Source organism: Rhinolophus hipposideros (genome assembly GCF_964194185.1).
Source record: "Rhinolophus hipposideros genome assembly, chromosome: X".
NCBI classification, from domain to species: domain Eukaryota; kingdom Metazoa; phylum Chordata; class Mammalia; order Chiroptera; family Rhinolophidae; genus Rhinolophus; species Rhinolophus hipposideros.
Window position 1 is genome coordinate 47,274,796 of NC_138046.1, and position 21,900 is coordinate 47,296,695.

At 44.1% G+C, this 21,900-nt stretch overlaps 2 protein-coding genes across 5 annotated transcripts in view; one reads left to right on the forward strand and one right to left on the reverse strand.

The window, feature by feature from the left end:
• Nucleotides 1-15,502, forward strand: part of AMMECR1 (AMMECR nuclear protein 1) — a 168,109-nt gene extending 152,607 nt beyond the window's left edge. The window contains exon 5 of the mRNA XM_081043676.1: nt 14,002-15,502. The gene's annotated coding sequence lies outside the window, so the exon portion shown is untranslated. The remainder of the gene's footprint in view (nt 1-14,001) is intronic.
• Nucleotides 1-21,900, reverse strand: part of TMEM164 (transmembrane protein 164) — a 223,952-nt gene that overhangs the window by 17,654 nt on the left and 184,398 nt on the right. For all 4 annotated transcript variants that reach the window (XM_081043677.1, XM_081043680.1, XM_081043678.1 and 1 more), the window contains one exon: nt 1,531-1,631. In XM_081043677.1, the coding sequence (XP_080899803.1) occupies nt 1,531-1,631 (101 nt within the window). The remainder of the gene's footprint in view (nt 1-1,530; nt 1,632-21,900) is intronic.

A 21,900-nucleotide genomic window follows, 5' to 3' on the forward strand; every position in this document is an offset into this window, starting at 1 on the left:
GTCAAGGCTAGAGCCAACTAGAGGTGATGGGGGAGTCGGTCTAGTAGAAAAGCTGGTTTTGTGGGTTGGGCCCAGAGCCCATTGCTATTTCTAAGCATCTACTATGTGCCTAGTCACCGCACAGGTGTTATGGGAGAAAAGAGCTGTCAACAGCATGGTCCCTGCCTCCGCATAACTGGCAACCAATCAAGTTGGGGTGATCAATCTACCACATCTGACCTCAGACCAGATGGTGCTCACTGGGTTTTCCCCACCAGGAGACATGAAGAGTGTGCAGAATGGGGGCTGAGTCCTTAGGAAAGATTTCATGAGAGAAGTAGCACCTGAAATGACTCATGAAGGATGGACGGGGAGACACAGCGAGGAATGGAGCAAGCAGAGCCTTCCTTGTAGGTGGGACCTGAGCCAGGCCCGGAGGTAGGACTGAGCATAGTATGCATGGTGACATGAGGACACTGACTCCTCTGGAATCAAGGAGAACCAGCAGAGAGCAATAAGAATAAAGGTGTTAAAGTCATACTGCTTCATCCCTATTGTGTAGAAAGCAGGCATGCCTTTGGCAAAGACCTCAAACCACCCCTCAAGGTAAACCGGAGCAGAACAATATGCCAGGGTGGGGAAGAGAAGGTGACTGCTTCTGCAAAGGCACTGGTGACATCACTTACATGCCATAGGCCTGCAAGGTCCAGCAAGGCTCCCTATGGCTAACTGATGCTGCATCAATGCCGCTCGCACACAAAACTAGACATGCCACTCCTGCCCTGAGGATGGCCACGCCACTTGCCTTCCAAAGCCTTTCAAGCCCATTCACATTAAAGACAAGTCATCATCACCTGTCGGGGAGCTTGGCAGTTTTGTACCATGTCGCAGACGGGTGGAGTGCTCTCTGCCCTAGAGGATAAGGTGACTCACCCAGAACAGTGAAAGAGCCAGTACTTGAACTTGGGTCTCCTGACTTCCAGTCCCAGCCCTGAGCTCTTCCTATTCACTTTGCCACCAATAGACACCCAGGCACTCAGCAATCTTGGGCTCTGGATAACTCTACTAAGGCCAGCCATCATCCTCACTCCAGTCAGGTCTGAACACCCCAGAATACTACGGGGGTCCCCCAACACTGCATTTCCACTGGCCCCACAGCTCAGAGCCTGGGAGTAGGCCCAGAATGGACCTAAGGCCAGAAGCCTACCCAGGCCCAGAGCGAGGGTTAGGGTCCTGCCTCCCCATGGGGTCCATAGCAAACCACATTCCAACTGCAGCTCACTGTTTCGGACCCAAGTGGCCATGAGTGAAAGGCATCCTTGCCTCCTCATGGATTAAAGAAACAGTTATTACTGGAGGATTCAGAAAACTCTTTCAAGAGGCCAAGGCTGTAGATCATAAATCAGCGACCCAGACACAACAATCTGACGTCCTAGCTTTTGGCATCTTGTATTTTCAAAACAAAAGGATACACCAGCGCCAACCAGGATTATCAAGATAAATGGAGAACTCCAAACAGAGGGGGAGAGAAGGGGATAGAACCAAACTTACCAGGCCCAGGATCTGCAAGATGCTGAAGTGATAAAAGAACATGAGGCCAGTTGAGAGAAGGGCCCACCGGAAACTGCTGAGGGGCTCTGGAGTGTAAGCACCTGGAGGAAAAGGGGAGATAGTGAGACAGCGGAGTTATTGACCCACTTCTGCTCCTTTGCCCCATGAGGGTACAGGTGCTGGGGCCACAGCTGCCGCCTGCTGATTACCCACTTTCACTGCTCAGCAATAGCTACCTGAGAGGCAGCGCTACTGATTAATTGGGTACTCCAATAAGCCTCTGTTTTGTCATGTAATGCCGGGACCATTACAAGGAATGGGGTTTTCTGTATTGTAAAAGAAATAAAATAAAATAAATGAAATAAAATAAAGTGTGACTAGAATTGAAATATGTTGTAAGTGCAAAATATACACTGATTTTACATATGAAAAGAATATAAAATATCTTAAATTTGTATATGATTACATGTTGAAATGATATTTTGAATATATTGAGTTAAATAAGATATATCATTAAAATTTAATTTAAAAAGTAATACATGCTCATTAAAGGAAGTTTATAAAATGTTAAAAAGTAGAAACAAAATGGAGGAAAAGAAAAAAATCATCCCCAGCACTCTATTACCCAAATGCTACCACTGCTAACCCATGGGTGTGTCTCCTTGGTTCTTTTCTCTATGCTTTAGGAGTTCCTTTCCTTTCTTTTTAATTTACTAATTGGAATTTTACTGTATATATAACTGTATATTCTTCATTTCCACATTTATTTTAATCACTCCCTCATATTTCAGAAGAGAAATGTCATTGAGGAAGTATTGCATGGTGGTTGAGAACGTTAACTTTTATGTCAGACAGATTTGTATGGAAGATCCTCAAAATCTGAATTCTACCACTTATTGGCTGTGTGTCCCTGGAAACGCTGTTTAAAGTCCCCGAGTCTCAGTTGACTTGTCTATATAATTGGAATAGTAGTCCTATCTGTTTCTTAAAGTTGTTGTGAGAAGTAAAGGACATAATATACTGAGAGCTCTTAGAACGGGATCTGGTATAACGTAAGTACGTAACGTGTGTTAGATGCTATCATTACCACACCATTATTATCACTCAGATAACTAAAGAACCATCCAATGGCTGTGCCGTGTCCCAGCTGTTAGATAACTCCTTCCCCTTGAGACAGTAACAATGATCTATTTCCCCTCTATGTTCAATAAGAACCACCATCCCAGTAGGCTTGGACGTATTCCAGAGCTGGCAGAACAGGGATGTGGCTTATAGGATGTTATGGGTGTCACTCTGAACGGAGACTTGAAAGGGGATGTGCCCGCATGAAAGGAACCTGGATCCCTCCACCCCAAGCAAATACATGGCCACATTACATCCTGGAGTAGTATTTTCCCAAGTCAGTCTTTCACTGATTCATCCATTCATTCACCATCTATAAGGCACCTGTTATGTCCCAAGCCCCATGCCAAGCTTTGAGGATAGGAAGAAAAAGGAGACAGGCTCCCTGCAGTCTCAGACTCACAGTCTGGCAGGTGAGGAAGACAAGCCAGTCAACAATTAGAAACCAGTAAGATGAATACGATCAAGGTCTGTGCCACATATTATGGGAGAACAGAACTCAGCTTGAGGGTGAGGGGGTGGGTAGAAGGTGTGGAAATGAGGGCTGCTTCTTGGTGGAGGGGGCACAGACAAATGGGACTTCAGGAAGGGCCTAGGCATGCTAGAGCAGGAACCTGCACTAAGGTAGACATGAGTAGGAATGAGGCAATTCAGAGAACGATGGGTAAGATTTGGGGCCACAGAGGAGAGTGTGATGGAATAGTAAGCAGAAGTAAGACTCAAGAGGTTGGCAGAGCTAGTCCTCTCATAACTGGGCCACGTAGGACCTTATGAGCCAGGCTGAGTGAGGGCTTTGGCCTTCATCCCGTGCTGCTGGGTCATGAGCCCAAATATTTCAAGGCTCAGGCAGGTAATTGGGAGCAGGGGAGTGACCAGGGACAAAGAAAGAGCCATTAGGGATGCTGGAGACTGGCCAACTGGGAAGCCCATGCCCTTTCTAAAGAGGGGAACCACCACTCAATTCCCTCCAATCACTGTCCTGCAAGGACATGGGCCCAGAGTGGCCAGTTTTTTCACTTTTCCAAGAGAAGCCAGAAATATGAACTTTCAAATGGAATTTCCTGAGTTTTAAATGTTGGCAAATAATTCGAAATGTTTTAAGAATGTGCAACAGACCAAACAAAACATGTCTTCTTGGATGGATTTCTGCCCATGGGTGGCCAGCTTTGAGCTCTGCTGCAGAGCCACAGAAAGCAGTGGAAGATTTGGAGAAGAAAAGTGACGTGATCATACCTGTGCTTGAGAAAGATCACATTGGCCTACTAGTGTATGGGGGTGGATTAGAGAAGAGGGAGTCAAGGCAGGAAGACTGATAAGGAGACTTCTGCAGGAACCTGAAGAGGGAAGATGGATAGCCTTTGAAGATAACAGCAGTGGGGCTGGAAAAAAGTGGAGGAAAAAGCACCAAGATGTGGTAGAAGACTGGATGTTGGGAGGAAGGATGAGGAAGGATAGAAAGACTCCCAGCGTTCTAGCTTGGACATCATTGGGTTGATGGTACCAATTATTACAATAGAGGAGAGGAAAAGGCAGATTGGGGAGAAGGTAGGGAAATGATAAGGTGAATTTTAGACATGTTGACATTGAAGTATCAGTGGAATATCCAAGTGGAAATATCTCTTGTGTGGCTGGATGCACTCTGGGAAATACGGTGTGATGGGTAAGAGTGTAGACACTGGAATCCAGCAGACGAAGATTTTCAAATCCTGGCTCTTGTCACTTATTAATATGAGCAAGCCTCAGTATCTCTTGAACTCAGTTTCACTCAGGTATAAAAATGGGGTGCCATGGCCTACTTTACAACGATGTTGGATAGATGAGATAATTTAAGTAATGATTGTAGTGCTCTATCTGGGATTTCACAAATGCTGATTTTTTTTTACTATTATTACATGCGTATCTCGGAGATATTGCAGGTTTGGTTCCAGACCGCCACAATAAAATGAGTCACACACATATTTGCTTTCCCAGTACATATAAGTTATGTTTACACTATACTGTAGTCTATTAAGTGTGTATTATACCTAAAAGTGTACATACCTTAATTTAAAAACATTTTATTGCAAAAAAATGCTAACCATCATCTGAGCCTTTAGTGAGTCATAATCTTTTTGCTGGTGAAGGGTCTTGTCTCGATGTTGATGAAAACACAATATCTGTGAAGCTCAGTAAAGCGAGGTATGCCTGTATATGAGTCACAAACCCAGTGAAGAGGACAGAGCTGAACATCAAGTGTCATCAGCACATGATGGTAACCAAAGTCATGGGAGCATATGGAGACCAAAAGAGGAAGAAGGCTGGAGGCAGAACACCATGGGGTTGGGTGGGGGATGGAGTGTGAAGGGGAGAAGAGGAGTGAGATGGGGTGACTGAAGCCAACTGGCTCTTATGGGGAAGCAGCTCAGACTTGTTCTCTGAACAAGAGGCAGTCTCACAGCATATCGGAGTCAGAAGGGCCTCTGAGGTTATCAAACTCATCCCTCCATTTTATAGATGAAGAAACTGAGGCTGTGCCACAGCCAAAGTCACAATAGCAGAGCACTGGGCTCTCAGACATTGCCAGGGGACTCACTGCTCAGGGCCCTCGTTGCCACTTATCCAGATCTCCATCATGCCAAGTTGTACAGTCTCTTTCCTTGTCTGTCTACCCAGAGCGCTTTAGGGTCGATGACCACGTGGAACTCATTTCGGTGTTCCTAGCATCTAGCACAGCACTTGAGTTGTAAAAAGGCATTGAACTATGCACTTACACTTTGTGCACTTTCCTTCTGTTGAATGAGTGGGAATTGAGCACAGTGTTGTCACCCTGGCTGCTGGGGACGTTAAGGGGAAGAAGAGGGGACCTGGAGGACCTACAGGTGCTGAGGCTGCTGCTCACACCACTCCTGGAGCCCCAAGCCATTTTGCCCAGACATCCCTTCCCTTTATTCTCTGCTTGGCTCCCTCTAGTGGCAGATAGGCAGTAGTGACAGGTCCCGTAGGTGCAGGAAAGGGACAGAAGGAGAAGGGTCCTCAGCCAGGGTGCAGTTCACCACAGACCTGGGGAAAGCTGGGGCAAGGCCTCAACTGCTGGGCAGCCTGCTCTCATCGTGCTTCTCTCTGCTCTGCGCTGTGATATGGGGGGAAAGGAACACTCAGATAGTGTGGGGTCACGTTTCTCAGAGCTCTCACTGCCTCTTGCACAAACCCCCACTTTAGTACCATTTCATCTGTGTTGCATCATAACATCCTACACCAGACTGTTAGTTCCCTGAGGGAAGGGCCCTTTCTGAATTACCTCTTCATCTCCAGCAGCTGTTACACAGTAGGCACTCAAAAAATTATCACTGCATGGGCGAATGAAGGGCACAGCGTTTTTGGAGAATCATAAAACTATAACCCTTTGACTCAACAATCCTACTTTGAGGGCTACCATCGAATACCTAAAAAACCAAGAATCCACCCTTAATTGCAAAAAGACATACACCTGCACTGCCTATGATACTGAGAAATGAAACAAACCAAATGGGGAGATAAGTTACGTAAACTCTGGTACCTCAATGTTGTGCAACAGTCCACTGCCATTCAAATAACAACCAGATAACTTTAGTCACTGGCTAGTAATGGCAACAGTAAAAGAACACCAAACAGTACGTTGATGATGGAAAATACAGCTTAGTGGTTTAAAACAAAAGCTTTGAGTCAGACAGCCTTGGGTTTGAATCCTGCTTCTCCCACTATCTATAGGGGAGACTTTGGTCAAATTGTGCTGCCCATCTAAGCCAGTTTTCCCATATGTAGACCGGTGGTAACATCTATCTCTTGGGGCTGCTGAGTGAATAAGATATGGAAAAATAAACAAAGCAGCTGGCCTGGCATAGAGATGGGAGCTACTCTTTTTACCATGCCAACCACAGGCATCCAAAATCTCATAAAAGATTAGACAGGGAATCTTGTAAGAGGTGATCTCTAGGAAGGGGGACTTTGTGGTTTCCACTGCCTTTTTACTGTTGTTGGTTCTTTTCAGTGCAAAGATGATCAAATATTCAATTTCTTTGAAAAATAAAGAAAAAAAGAAAAGGCACCCTGGGAATAGATGACCCAGTCTACATAGATATATACAAATTGTATGCAAACACACATCATTCTTTTTTCTATATACCTGGATGTGGCCCTTGGGATAATCTCAGTGAAAAACCAGTTTGCTTCTAAAGGAAAATGGAAACTTAAGTACTTCCAGAAAAATTAAACACACAAAACTATTTTTTCTACTTTAGGACAAAATTTGACATTTTCTGCTATCATCTTCTATCCCAGGAGGATAGAAGTATTTCAGCTCTAAAGGTAGGGTAAAACCTGGATAACAGCTTTTTTCTAAAATCAATTTCTGCCAGAAAGAAGCTTTATGAGTGCTGGGAAAGAAGTCAATTGTGCCTCCAGCAGCAAAGACCTATCTCCAGAGAGGTCTCCCAAGGGCCCTTTCTCTCATCATCCATCCAGGAAGGACTTACACCAAGGAGATGACATGGGACACAGTGGCATCCCCTTCTCCAGTCTCCTTCCTACTACCTTTACCTCATTCACTTCTACACGTTACCCATTCATTCAGCATATGCCATGCTAGGCAGTGGGGATAGGAGGCAAACATAGTCCCTTCCCTTGAGAGTGACCCTACAGCTTACAAGTGAACAGTGAGGTGCAATAAGGTAAGCACAGTAAGTAATGGGGACATCAAGGAAGGGGAGCTGGAAAAGATAACAGTTGTGGTGAGTTTTGAAGAACAAGAAGGACTTGGGGTAGGAGCCTGGAGGAAGGAAAGGACACTCTGAGTAGCGGGTAGCAAAGGTGTGGAGGCATGAAACAGCATGCTGTTTGCAGGTAATCACAAGCAGGTCTGTGTTCCTGGAGCATAAAGTGGGAGGGGACATGTGTCATGAGATGAAGCTAGAGACACAGGCGAGTGGGGTCAGGTCATAAAGAGCCTTGTTTGCCACGCCGGGAAACTTGGCCTTTATCCTATACACAATGAGAAGCCATTGAGAGGTTTTAAGTGGGAGTACAAGGTCAATTTATGTTTTAGTCAGCTAGACTGCTGTGACAACGGTGTGGATGATGGACTGGAGGGGGACAAGATTGAAGGCCAGTTCAGATTCTGCTGCAGAGATACAGATGACTTGGGAATTTGTCTGACACTAAGGAGACATCTAGGGTGACTCCCTATGAATTCAGTAACTGAGAGGAGCTGATTGAGAAGAGAGACGAGTTCAAGTTGGAGCATGCTGACACTGAATACCAATAGGATATCCAAACAGACATCTCCAATAGGCTGTGGATGTCCAGGTCTAGTGCACAGGAGAGGGAGGTGGCCTGGAAACAGAGCTTGGAATATGGATAAGATCAATGAGGAAGAGCCCACAGAATAAAGCTGAAGGACCAAGGACAGAGCCTGGGAAACAGCAATAGTCGCCAGAGGGAGAGGATCCCCGAGAAGATTAAAGGCTGCCACTAGCCACTTGTGAAAATTTATATTTAAATGAATTAAAATAAAAATTAGAAATTTCATTCCTCAGTCGCACCACAGTTCAAGTGCTCAATAAGCACATGCGGCTAGTGGCTACCATATCGGACAGTGCAGAGTTAGAACATTCCCGTCACTGTATACAATTTCACAGGGAATACACTTCTCTATAGAGATACAGTAAAGAAAAATAACTTCCACTGGGTTTGGCAAAATGCTGGCCACTGGTAATCTTTACTATAACAATTTCAGGAAAGTAGCGATACAGGAACTGGCTGGTAAATGATGAAGAAAAGTTTTCTAGGTGCACAACGTGAGGAAGGGAATTCCAGAAAAAGACAACAAGATATGCGAAGTCACAGAGAAATCTTTAGCCAAATTCCCAATATTTCAATCACTTCTTTAAATGTCCCCTTCATCATTTTGCTCTTACCGGACCTACCTCTCCCCACGAGGAGCCTGCTTAGCCCTCTAAAATAGTCATTGTTTTCTCCTCTGGCCCATGGAACTACAGTAGGTAATTTCTTTCTTTTCATTGCTGTTTCCAGACCACTGGTGCTCCTTTCTCCCTAAAACCTCATAACCACCATACTGCGTATCACCCACTATTCCTTTTAGAGTTGTCTACAAATATATGGATCATGGCCCTCAATATTCCTTGAGGATATTAGTACCTGGCTTGGTACCACTCTCTCTAAAATCATTCCTGTCATATTTCTTGATTATTTCTATATATGCCTAGATGAACCTTCCAGTATCCTGGCCTCTCAGTTCCTTGGCTTCTCCTCAATGATCGTGTCCTCTATCGCGCCTCAGTCACTCATTCTCATGGTCATGCCTGAGACCTTATAATTATGAATATCTGCAGCCCCTCCATAAATCAAGCATTCCCTCTTTCCAGTTTACTCCCTCTAACCTTGATCCCAACACTTCTTTGACCCCACCGGAATCTGTAATCCATTAGTTCTACCATGTTTTTGCTGTCCCTCATGTCTTCCCCATTTAAATTCCATGGCCCATCATTCTAATTACCCCTCGTGTCTCGGGGTAATTACTTTGACTCCATTGTGCCTCTCATTATCATACTCATCTTGAAAAACAAACTCAACCCTGGGTAAGTCCCAATCTTCTGCTCCTTGGTTGCCCCTACATTGTTGAACGTGGCTGGAGAAAAACAATAATGCTGACTGTTCTCACTGCAAATTTGTGATCACAAACCTCAAGTGCATCCTTCATGTTGCCAGGCAATCATATACTACACTTCCCCGGCCCATTCACTCTCTCATGTCATAATTTAGTATTTTCTCCTCTCTTCTCAGATCTTCAATACTTTTACCCCATCCTCAATCACAGATGGTGACCTTGCTTTCTCCTTTACTGAGGAAAAAGAAATCAGATAAAATCTTCCACAAGCTCTCATGACTGCATCTAACCACCTATCTGCATTGGGGCCCAATGTGCTCTGCCTTCACCCATTACCATGGTTGAACTGCCCAGGATCCTAGCCAAGGCCAGCCCTCCCATTTGTATCCAGATCCTGCCCCCCTCACCTACTCCGTATCACTCCAGCAACTTTCCTCTTTCTCTTGTATCAACAATTTCTTCTCCTGTACTGGATTATTCCCATTATCACATAAACTAAATATGCTGTCATAGCTCCCATTCCAAAAAAAACACTTGTCCTCACTTCCACCTGCAACCACCTCATTCCTCTGCTCCCCTTTTATAGCAAAAGTCTTTGAAAGAACTGTCCATACCCGCACTGTCCAATATGGTAGCTACTGGTCACGTGTGGCAATTGAGCCCTTGAGATGTGGCTAATTTGAATTGAGAGGGACTGTTACTGTAAAATACACACTGTCTATCAAAGGATGGAAAATATCCTGTTAACAATTTGATATTAATTATATAGGAATGATAATATTTTGGATATATTGGGTTAAATGAGATATATTATGAAACTTAATTTCACCTGTTTCTTTTACCTTTTTTTAGTGTGACTACTAGAACATTTGAAATTACATATGTGGCTCACGTTTTTATTGGACAGCACCTGTCTATACTCCCTGTCTACAATTCCTCTCTTCCCACTCTTAACCTGCTCTTATTAGGCTTCCACCAAAACAGCTCCCATCAAGGTCACAAATAATCTTTTCATTGCTAAATCCAATGGTCAATTCTCAGGCCTCATCTTACATTCCCTTTCATTCTTGAAACATTCTTCACTTGGCTTCAGGGATATTTCTCTCCTAGTTCTCCTCCTACCTCATCTCCCTGACCTCTAAATGATGGAGAGGATCAGGCTGCAGAACTCAGAGCTTTTCTCTTCTCTATTTACTTTCATTCCCTGGGTGATTTCAAGCAATCTGATGGCTTTAATTCAATCTTCATGCTGAGGACTCCAACCTTTGTATCTCAGCCTGGACTGGACCTCTGCCTTGAACTCTAGGTTCACATAGCTCACAGCCTACTCAGTACTGTACTTGGATATCTAGAGGGCATCTCACTCTTAAAGCCAACTGCTAATCTTGGCTCCTGCGGTAGACTGTTGAGTATTGGCTCACAGTGCATCACATATCACAGTATCCATACACTTATGTATTCTCCTCCCACACTGACTTGGCCCCGTGGCTCACATAGTTCAGTCATGTAACTTGCTTTGGTCAATAGGACATCATCCAAAAATATGTGATCTGAGGCTTGCTAAGCACTTGTATATTCCCTCTTTGAATATTGCCCTGAGAACCCATACCATGAAAGCCCATGTGGAAAGAGAGGCCAAGTCATCCCAGCCATCCTAGCTGAGCCCAGGCAAAACCAGTAGAAAAATGTCTTAGTCAGCTCGGACTGCCAAAACAAAATATCATGGACTGGGTGGTTTAAACAACAGGAACTTATCTCCTCACAGTTCTGGAGGCTAAGAAGTCCAAGATCAAGGCACTAGCAGATTTAGAGTCTGGTGAGAGCTTACTTCCTGGTTCACAGATGGCCATCTTTGTGTTGTGTCCTCACATGGTAGAAGAGACTGGGGAGCTCTCTGACCTCTTTTTATATGGGTTCTAATCCCACTCATGAAAGTCCCTCTCTCATGACCTCATCTAACCTTAATTACCTCCCAAAGGCCCCATATCCAAATATCATCACATTGGGGTGAAGACTTCAATATATAAAATCTTGGGGACACAAACATTCAGTCCATAACAAACAACAACCCAGTTAACCCAGTTGTGAGAAATAATAAGCCATTGATTTAAGCCACTAAATTTTGGGAATGTTTGTTTTATAAAAACAGATAACTGAAAGAGCTCCCCCCCCACAGGGGGGTGGAACAGAAAACAAGCACAAAGTCCCTTCTCCTCGTCCTTCTTTTCTCAATAGGTGGCAATCCATCTAACTTACTCAAAAATCTTAGAGTCATCCTTGACCCCTCTCTTTCTCTCATACACCGCATCTGTCCCATCAGCAAATCCTGCTGGTTGTACCTTCAGTATGTGTCCAGAATCCAATGACTCTTCTCTGCCTCTACTGATAGTACCCTAGCCTAAGCCTCCATCATGTCCTCCCTGGATTATTACAAATATCACTTACAGATTTCCCTAATTCTATTTTTGTCCCTCTACAGTCTAAGTTCAGCATAGCAACTGGGTGATCCCTGGAAAAACTAATTCGGATCATGTCAGTGCCCTGCTCAGTACCTTCCAACGGCCACCCATCACCTCAGAACAAAATATCTAGTCCTCACTACAGTCTATGAGGCCCTATATATATGATCTGCCCCCTCACCTATATCACCTCTCTGACCTCATTTCCTATTATTTTTCCCTTCCTTCACATGGCTCGAGACACTCTGACTTATTTGCTGTTGCTGAAATATTCTAGAAACACTCCTGTCTCAGGATCTTTACACTTGTTATTTCCTTTGCTTGGCATATCCTTTCCCCAGATATCTGATGGCTCACTCTCTTGCCTACAAGCCTTTAATCAAATGCCACATTCTTGGTGAGCCCTACCCTTTCAATGAAACTACCTCATTCAAAACTGCACCCACTCAGCAGCACTATGCCCCTTACTGTTTTTGTTTTTCCTCTATTGCACTTAACATTATCTGACTTACTATATATTTTACTTATTTCTTTACTGTCTCCTCCCCCAAGAATGTAAGCTTCATGAAAGCAAGGATATGTGTCTGTTTTGCTCACTGTTTTATCTCCAGCATCCAGAACAGCGCCTGACACAAAGTAGGGATTCAATAAATATTTGCTGAAAGAATGAATCGAGCAGCCGAATACGTTCAAGAACTTTATGTAACTCAGTATCATTGAACTATCATGTGGGAGAGGCAGATAAACAGATGAGGGCCAGTTCATGAAGAATTCTGTTTGCTACATTAGATATTTTGGACTTTATAAAACACCTTGAGATTTTAAGTTAGGTTCTAATGCAGTACGTGCAGTAGAAAAGAGCCTGCATTTCTAACTACCTTCCAGATGCTGCTAATCCTCAAACCATACTTTGAATAACAAAGGATAGAGCTGCAGTCTGGCTTCGAATTGAAATAGGGCGAGACTAGAGGCGGGATAAACAGTGTGAAGGCTGTAGCAATAGACCAAATCAGGGATGATCTGATCTGAACACAAATAGGAGTAGTGGAAATGAATTTGAGAAATGATTAGGAAGTCAAATTGACAGGATATGGTCACTGACTGGATGTGGCAGGGGGGTGGCGAGGGAGAAATGGGAAGGGCCAATGATTCTCTTTAGATTACTGGCCTGGGTAATGAATGGGTGGTGTTATCACTCAATGGGACGGAGAACATCAGAGAATGCAGGTTTGGGGACAGGGAAGAGAATGACAAGATTTTAGTTCCCGACAACAATGCCATCCCATCTTTGGTGCCCTCTAAATGAGACACCTCCATTTCTAACTTTTGCAAGCCTTAGTTGCCCAGAAGATATATCTCTGGGTAGCGCAACCCCAAGATGATCATGGATATGTGACTTCCCATTTTCCCAGCCATTAAGTGAAAAGTCCAAGTTAGGTTTCCTTTCATCCAGGTATTTGACTGAATGAAATGTCTGTTTAATGCACAAGGAAGTGTAGGCTCTCCAGAGTTGGTGTCCATGTGGAAGGTCCATCTTGTCAACCCCCTATCCTGTGGGACTTGAGAGCCCACTCAGGCCAGGCTTCACCCTCAAAGTGCCTAGTGGGAACTGACAGAGCCACCGACCCTGTGGCTAAGGCAACATAAAGACCCACCTCCATCCATGAGACAGCCAGCCCTTTGCCAATAGTACATAGAGCAAGGACGCTGGGCTGTCAAAGAATTCATCAGATGGACCTGGCCTAGCAGAATAAGTACTGGAGTCCAGAGATCAAGGTCCCAGATTCCAGTCTTACCAAGTTGCTGTGTAACCATCTGTTTGGATCAAAACCTCTCTAAGCATCAGTGTCCCTCTCACAGGGGAATCCCAGGTCCCACCTACCTACCTACCTTGCAGGAGCACTGTAGGAATAGAAAAGGTAAAGGAGTATGGAGCTACACTAGAGAAAAGTACTACTTAAACATAACAAACCACTGTGCCTCACACAATTCTGCACTTTGTATTAATTGGGTCTCTGGTGAGCTTTCAGCAAGGGGGTCCAACTCTTGAATCACCTAAGACAATGAAGCTTAACCTTCAGTCTATATCAGGATCCCCTAGGAGGGTGGCTCTCAAACTTGAACTGGTATCAGAATTCCCTGGAAGGCTTGTTAAAAGGCAGCTTGCTGGGCCCCACCGGAGAGTTTCTGATTCAGTAGGTCTGGGGCGGGGCCTAGAATCAGGAATCTGAGAATTTGTATTTCTAACAGGTTCTCCAGTTGAGCTGCTGCTGCTGGTCCAGGGACCACACTTGGAGAACCCCTGTCCTTGAGGATGTGTGAGAAATGCCGATTCCTGTGCCGTGCCCCAGAGACTTGAATCCAGAAGATCCGGGTGGACCCTGGAATTTTCATTTTAGCAACAAGCACCTCAGGTGATTCTGATGCTAGGTCTTCTGACCACACAGGAAAAACACTGACATAGGGGAGAATCCTGGAGTTTCAAGAGGCACCAAGAGGCCTAGAGACAGCTCGCAGTAGATGGGCCACAATCTAGCCAAGTGTAAGGAGCAGCGTCTCCTGGAAACTAGTACAATAAAGGCAGGAAGTACTTAATCCTCTGCTCCCACAAATTGATCCTGAGCCCCAGTTACTTCCCCTTTTGCAGGGAGGTCTTCAGAAACTCATCTACCCACCCTCTTGCACAAAGCTCAGGCTTTAGCCATTTTTTTTCAAATTCCCCAGCTCTCCTCTCACCCACTTGAGAAACTTCAGAATGTACCTGAGTCCCTTATCCTTTCCTCTACCCCTCATCTGACCAGCAAATATGGAACTGGCAAGCCAGTGAAAGGTGAGAACTTTCCCAGCATCCTGATGCTAGCTAGGCAGGAGGGGCAATGGGCTAATCGCGAGAGGGAAGAAAACAGGTAACACAACCTGGAACTGGGGTTAGTATGACGTTGGGGTCAATTTTCAAGTCATCATTGGCCAAAGTGCTCTGGCTTTAATCGTCCTAGAAGCCAGCAGAGGGGCTGTATCCCAACCCTCATCCTCCAAGAGACAAGTAAAGCCCATTCAAGAGAGAAGTGTCTTGCTGGGATCAAGTAACATAGGGGTTCTTACACCCCACTTTCCAGAAATGTCCCCAAAGACCATCGATTTGTCTGTACTTCAAAATAACCTTACCCAGTGGCAAGCTTGAGAGGCGACTGCTCCCCAATTCTGAAACAGGAGCTCCCTCTAATGAAACAGAAAGACGTCTCCAGGCAGCCTGGAGGCAGGGCTTGACCTCCCTCCCATCACACAGACCCTTCTGGCAGTGTGGGGACACCAACAAATCCCTTATCAGAACAATGTTTTCAATGCATGAAATAAAAGGCAAAGCGTTATAAAATAAGCCAGTGATATTAAAAGTTATCAACATATGTAAACAGATTTGAAATATTGTCCTTCTGCAGTTCCTTATTAATACATTTAATAATGAGCTCTAGCAGGCAAGTCTAATTACTACCATAATTTCAAAGCAGTGATGACCTAAACAGGATTCTGAGCCGTCTGAAACTACTGTAATGTGATAGGAAGCCATCTGTGATTGCTACTGACAACAAAGACACAGGTTTGCTCGTTGCCTACATTCATGTGCTATATTTCTGCTAGAGGTTAGTGAAAAGACTGATGTGATTTTCCCCCCCTATCCAAGTTAATGGACCCTTAATTTCTACTGGTGAACACCAGGTTAAGAACCCCTGCCTAAATAAAAAGAACCACAACCAACCGATGAAACTCCTTACAGGGATGAAGGAGGTGGGGGCGGTGTGTCAGCACCCTACGCGTCCTAAAGCTGTGCAGGTGCTCTCCCATACCCAGCCCATGGCTGACTTCCTTCCAAACCTTGGTGCACCATCAACAAATCCTGTATCTGCCACCTCTGCACAACATGGCCCTTCCACCTCCTAACTCTAAGGAGACCTGGCTCTCCCCTGAGGACACTGCTTCTCCCTCTGGCTGCTCTGGGCAGAGGCTGTTCTTATCTTTATATTTTCACAGCAAGCTTTTTGCGGGGAAAGGAGAGTTGAAGATTCCTCTAGCCCCTTGTTACTGCTTCTAAATGTTTCCACTTCTCTTTTCTCCTTTCAAGTTCAGGCTTCTCTTCCTCATTACTGCCACCCATTGTCCTCCAGGTCACTGTCAGATTCATCCCAGATCAGTCTCACTTGGCTTACAGTCTTCCTTTTGACAGTAAGCCTTTTACTCGGCATTCTGGGTGATTTCAACATCCATGCGGGCGCTACTTCCAAGACCCTCACTTCATGGCCTCTTGACCCTCCTCATCTCTACAGATCTGCAACCTGTATTCCACCTCCCCCTCTCACAACTGGCTTCAGTCAGCACTTACAACTGCCCTGTCTCACTTAGAATTATCTGACCACAAACTCCCAGAATGTCAGCTTTTATAACCTCAGTTCTACCATGCACATGTTGGTAGAGCTCCTCGTGACCTCTGACCCCTGGGTATCCCTTAACTCCCCCCAAGGATTTCCTCCTTGGTCTTCAGCCATCTCCTAGCCTTCCTACCCTCCATACCAGCTTGGACCCTATGACCAATCACTTGAACTCTCGCACTTAGCACCCTCTTCATCCCTCCGCCCCCACATTTCTACCTCCCCCCTCACTAGTTTATCCCCAAGCGGTGGCCTGCTAAAGGCCTGCTAAAGGCGAGGACCTAAGAAACTGCTCAGACTACATTTTATTATATTAGTAGGCAGAGTCATGGTACATTAGCAAGCAGACACATTAATAAGAACAAAATTATATAGTGTGAACTAAGTGACAGGCACTATTATAAGTGCTTTATATACATGAATACATTCAATGCACATTACAACTCTTGGAGGAAGTACTATTATTCCTGTTTTACTGATGAGGAAATTGACGCACAGAGAAGTTAAGGAATTGACCAAGGTCATACAGCAAGTAAATGACAGAACCAGGATTTGAAACCGGGTAGTATAGCTTCATCATACACATCTCAGAAGAATCGGTCTCTGGGCAGCCAGGCCTGTTCACCTTCCTCTTTACTCTAACTTCTCAGTTCCTTTGATTGGTGGGAACTTAGACCAGGCCCACTCTACAGATCTGGCCACCTTAGATTCTCAGGGTATGGAGCAGGAAGTTCACCTAGGTGTCAAGACCAAAGCTGTAAGCTCTAGTACAGCCTGCCAGAGGAGCCCAGCCTCCATTTGGAGGTAGTGGGTGCCTGCTCAATAAAGAATGAAGTGGCATTCTGTTTCCCATTCCACTATTGTTCTTGGTGACCTGCCCTTGGGCAGAAACCCGAAAGGAGAAAAGCAGGTGGCAGGATTACCAAAACTCTGTCCCAAACCCTGAACATCCCTCACTTTCTGGATCTTCCACACCACTGAGGCTATTTAAAAAGCCCCACTCTCAGATGGATCCCTCAAGCCAGATGTTCTGCTCCTTCACTCAGGCTGCTGTGCTTTCCTGGAGAAAACAAGATGACTGCACAGACCAGTGCCGAAAAAATGCACAGAAATTTGTTTCAGGCAGACCCCCTCAGTGATAGTCACCAAACTTCTAGAGATGCACTGTCCAATATGTGATTGACCCTTGAACAATGTGGGGGTTAGCAAGCAACACACACACACACACACACACACACACACACTCACACTCACACACCTGCACAGTGGAAAATCTGAGTATAATGTTAGACTCCCAATCGTCATTTGGTATCTGCAAGTGATTAGTTCCAGGACCAGCATGGATACTAAAATCCATAGATGTTCAAGTCCCTGATGTAAAATGGTATGGAACAATGCATACAGTTAGCCCTCTGCATCCTCAAATTCCCAAGCATGGACTGGAAATACTTTGTTCAATCCACAGTTGTTAGAATCTGTGACCGTGAAACTCATGGCTCTAGATGACTGACTGTCCCGCGTGTCCCCGAAAACAAAACCAGCTGGACCATCAGCTCTAATGTGTCTTTTGGAGCAAATATTAATATAAGACCCGGTCTTATTTTACTAAGAGACCAGGTCAATATAATAATATAATACCAGGTATACTATAATTAATATAATATAATATAATGTAATGTAATGTAATGTAATGTAATAAAGATAATATAACATAATACCAGGTCTTATTTTACTATAAGACCAGGACTTATATAAAATAAACCGGGTATAATATAATACAATATAATATAATATACCAGGTCTTATATTAATTTTTCTTGCAAAAGACGCATTAGAGCTGATGGTCCGGCTAGGTCTTACTTTGGGGGAAACACGGTATATTTATTGGAGAAAAAAATCCACATATAAGTGGACTTGCACAGTTCAAACCTGTGTGGTTCAAGAGTCAACTGTAGTAGCTATGAAAGGCATGCAGCTATTTCCATTTCAATTCAATTTCATTAAACTTAAACCAAATTAGAAATTCCTCAGTCCTAGCTCCTCAGTTGCACTCACCACATTTCATCAGCTCGGGAGCCACATGTAGCTAACTAATGGCTACCCTGTTGAACAGAGCAGATAGAGAATATCTCTGTCATCAGAGACTTCTACTGAACAGCACTGAAACAGTCTAGAATTAGCTCCTCCCATTTCCTGAAGCACTTACTCCTTTTGTCACCACCCTTCTCAATCTACCACAAACCACTTCCATTCTCAGCAGCTGCCATCACCTTGTAATTCATCCACTCCCCTTTCTCCCTAGTATCTTTAATGTTCCCTCTCACTACTGGCTTTCATCTTAGCGCCTGAACTTGCCCAGCTTTGGACAGACAGGAAAGGGGAGGACCGATAACAGAATGAGGGGAAAAGGGAGACAGAAACCCCTCCCTTAGCTCTAAAACATCCTTAAGCCCTCCTTCCTTAACACTCTTAACTCCTTCCTGCCCATCCCCACTTCTTCAAGGGCCTTACTTTCCTGGAACTCCCCGAAACAACATGGTGCTCTTGAGCACTACTGTAACAGTGACACTGTATCTTCTGTTTTGAGATTTAAACGTCTAGTGTAATTCAATTTAACAGTGTTGTTTAGCTTGGGACTTTCTGAAAGTTTTTCTTTGCTTTGCTTCCTTTCCCTCCCACCAAACCTTAATGACTCTGTTTACTATACATTTACTGTGCATACCAGTTTCTATGGTTCTGCTTACTGCAAACCTTATGCGTATCAGGCTCAATGACCCTGTTTCCTCAAAGAAACCTCCAGGACACTGACTTCAAAGAAGTTTTTAAGATCCACTCCTATCCCTGTAACATATCACCCTCTGGGAAGCACCTCTTTTCCAGGATTTGCCTGACTAACTTTCCCTTTCCTTTGTCCTGCCTCCCCTTAATCTGCACCTAAAACCTTTTGGCCGTGATGGAAGTGGGAGGGGCGAGGAGGGTGGGGTGGTGGCTGGCCTTTGGGCAGGAGCCTGCCATCCTTCCAGAATGCCGGTATCTTGAATAAACCTACTTTTCTTCCCACCAACCTTGCCTCTCGAGTAACTCCTGTGGTGAGCAGCAGGGCCTTTAGTGCAGTAACACTATTTTAATGAACATTTTTACTGCCTTAGCTTCCAGGATAACCAGCCATTCCTTCCATTCCTCTGACCACTCCTGCAACCTCTTCATACTCTTCTCCTCGTCCATTATTTATAGACTGATACTCCTCGAGGCCTTTTTCTAAGTTCCATTTCTTCCCCCATGTACATAGTTACCCTGGACCACCTCATCCACTCCCACGTCTGTACCTACCACTTTTATAGCAAAGTCACTTTTATAACTGAAGTCAGCCTCTAACTCAGACTCCCCTGAACAGCTCCAGAATATTCCATTGAACTGCCTCCTTGACATATCCTCCTGGATGGCCTAGAAGTGCCTCAAACTCAAGTAAAATCATCTTTCTCTCTAAAACATGCTCCTTCTGGGTCCCCTCTCCATTCATCGCATCCAAACCGCCTCTAGCCACCCAAGCCAAATCCTGGGACCTCACGGACTTTGCCTTTGCCCTTATTCCCACAGCACATTAATTATACTAAACACTATTGATTTAATTACTTATTATTAATTTAACTTATGATTAAAAATGATCTTAATTGTATAACCTCATCGCCTGAAAGGATGAAAATATGAAATTACTCCCACCTAGTGGTGAAACACAGATAAACACCTACACAAGAGCTGTGACACTCAAGAGAAATTCAAATTAAAACTGAACTGATGTACCATTATTTTTATCTTACAGATGGGCAACAATTGAAAAGGCTGGAAATACACTCTTTTGATGAGGCTGTGCAGAAACAGGAGATCTTACACACTGCTAGTGAGCATTTAAATTGTGGATTTGGAAATACCCATCAAAATTATAAATGCATATATTCTGATTCAGCAATTTTACTTAGGGGGATTTATCCTATAGATACACTTGTACACATGCAAAATGGCATTGGTACAAAGTCAGTACAGTGTTATTTATATTAGCAAAAGGTTCCAAACAACCTAAATGTCTATCAATAGGAGACGGAATAAATAAATTAAGGTATAGGGTTGTAGCCTTGTGTTATGTGTCACAGTAAAAACCCCAGAGCCACACCAGTAGGATCAAATCCTGGGTATGCCACTTAGTATCTGAGCATCAGTTTCCTTATAAATGAGAGGTAACAGTAACACCTACCTAAGAGGATGTGTGGGGATTAGATGAGTTAATGTGTGTGAAGAGGTTGAAATAATGTGTGGCCTCACAGTGTTACAAAAAGTGGTACCATTTTTATTATACTGTATTTTATCACCCACACAATGGAACATATGCTGCTGTGAAAAAGAATGTGGAAGCTTCCTATGGGCTTACACGGAAGAGCTCTCTCAGAAACACTGCTAAGCAAAACAGTAACAGCAAGAAAACAGTTGTATAGTAGTATGCTATTTTGGGAAGTATATCTTAAGAAGGAGGAAAATAAAATATTTAAAAATTTTACTTGTACATTCAAATAGAAACTCTGGGAGGATATGCACAAAACAAAAATGGTGGTAACCTGGGGAGTTCTAGGGGGGAAGGTGTAGATAGTAGGAAGGGGTGGGAAGGTGATTTTTCATAAAACGGCTTTTTATATCTTAGATTTTGAACTACAGATGATCCCTTACTTAAGGTGGTTGTTGACTTAAGATTTTTCAATTTTACGATAGTGTGAAAGTAATACACAATCAGTAGAAACCATACTTCGAATTTTGAATTTGGGTCTTTTCATGGGCTAGTAATATGCGACAATACTCTCTCATGATGTTGGACAGTGCAGTGAGCTGCAGCTCCCAGCCAGACACATGATCATGAGAGTAAACAACTGATACTCTACAGTGTGTTCATTGTGCTGGATGACATTGCCCAACTATAGGGTAATGTACGTGTTCTCAGCATGACTAAGGTACGATAGGACAAGCTATGATGCTCAGAAGGTTGAGTGTATTACATGCATTTTTTACTTAAGGCATTTTCAACTTACGATGATGTTTATCTGGACGTAACCCCTTTGTAAGTCAAGGAGCATCTGTATATCAGTGAATTACATAAGAAAAGAATCAATATGAAAAATAAGCTGATGTTATGCCCTCTTCTTAAAACTTTCACTGACTTTCCACAGCTCTTACAATAAAGGCCAAACCCCTGACAGTGGACTACAAAGCCCTCCATATCTGACTCCTGCCTGTCCCTCATACCCAGTGTCACCCACACATTGCCTGGCTCCCCCTCCTGCTGCTGTGCTGTTGCACATGCTGTTGCGGCCGGCTAGAAGAGTTCACATCCTTTCATCCTACACTGGTCTAGTAAATTCTACTCATCCTTCAGTTCTCAGTTGAAATGTCACTTCCTCAGGGAACTCTCCCCCAAACCTCCAAACTAGGTCAGCTTGTGTTGTTCTAAGCTCTCTTATAACTATATACATTCATTTGTCTGATTATTTGATTCATATCTGTCTTCCCCCAGCTACATTATAAATTCTGAGGGAAGGGTTGGTGTCTGATTTTCACTCATCAGGGCACCCCAGTGGCCAGTGCAGAGCCTGGCAGAGAAAAGGTCAGTGTAAATATGTTACTATGGTCTGAATATTTGTGTCTCCCTAAATTTATATGGTGCAATCCTAACTCCCAAAGATGATGG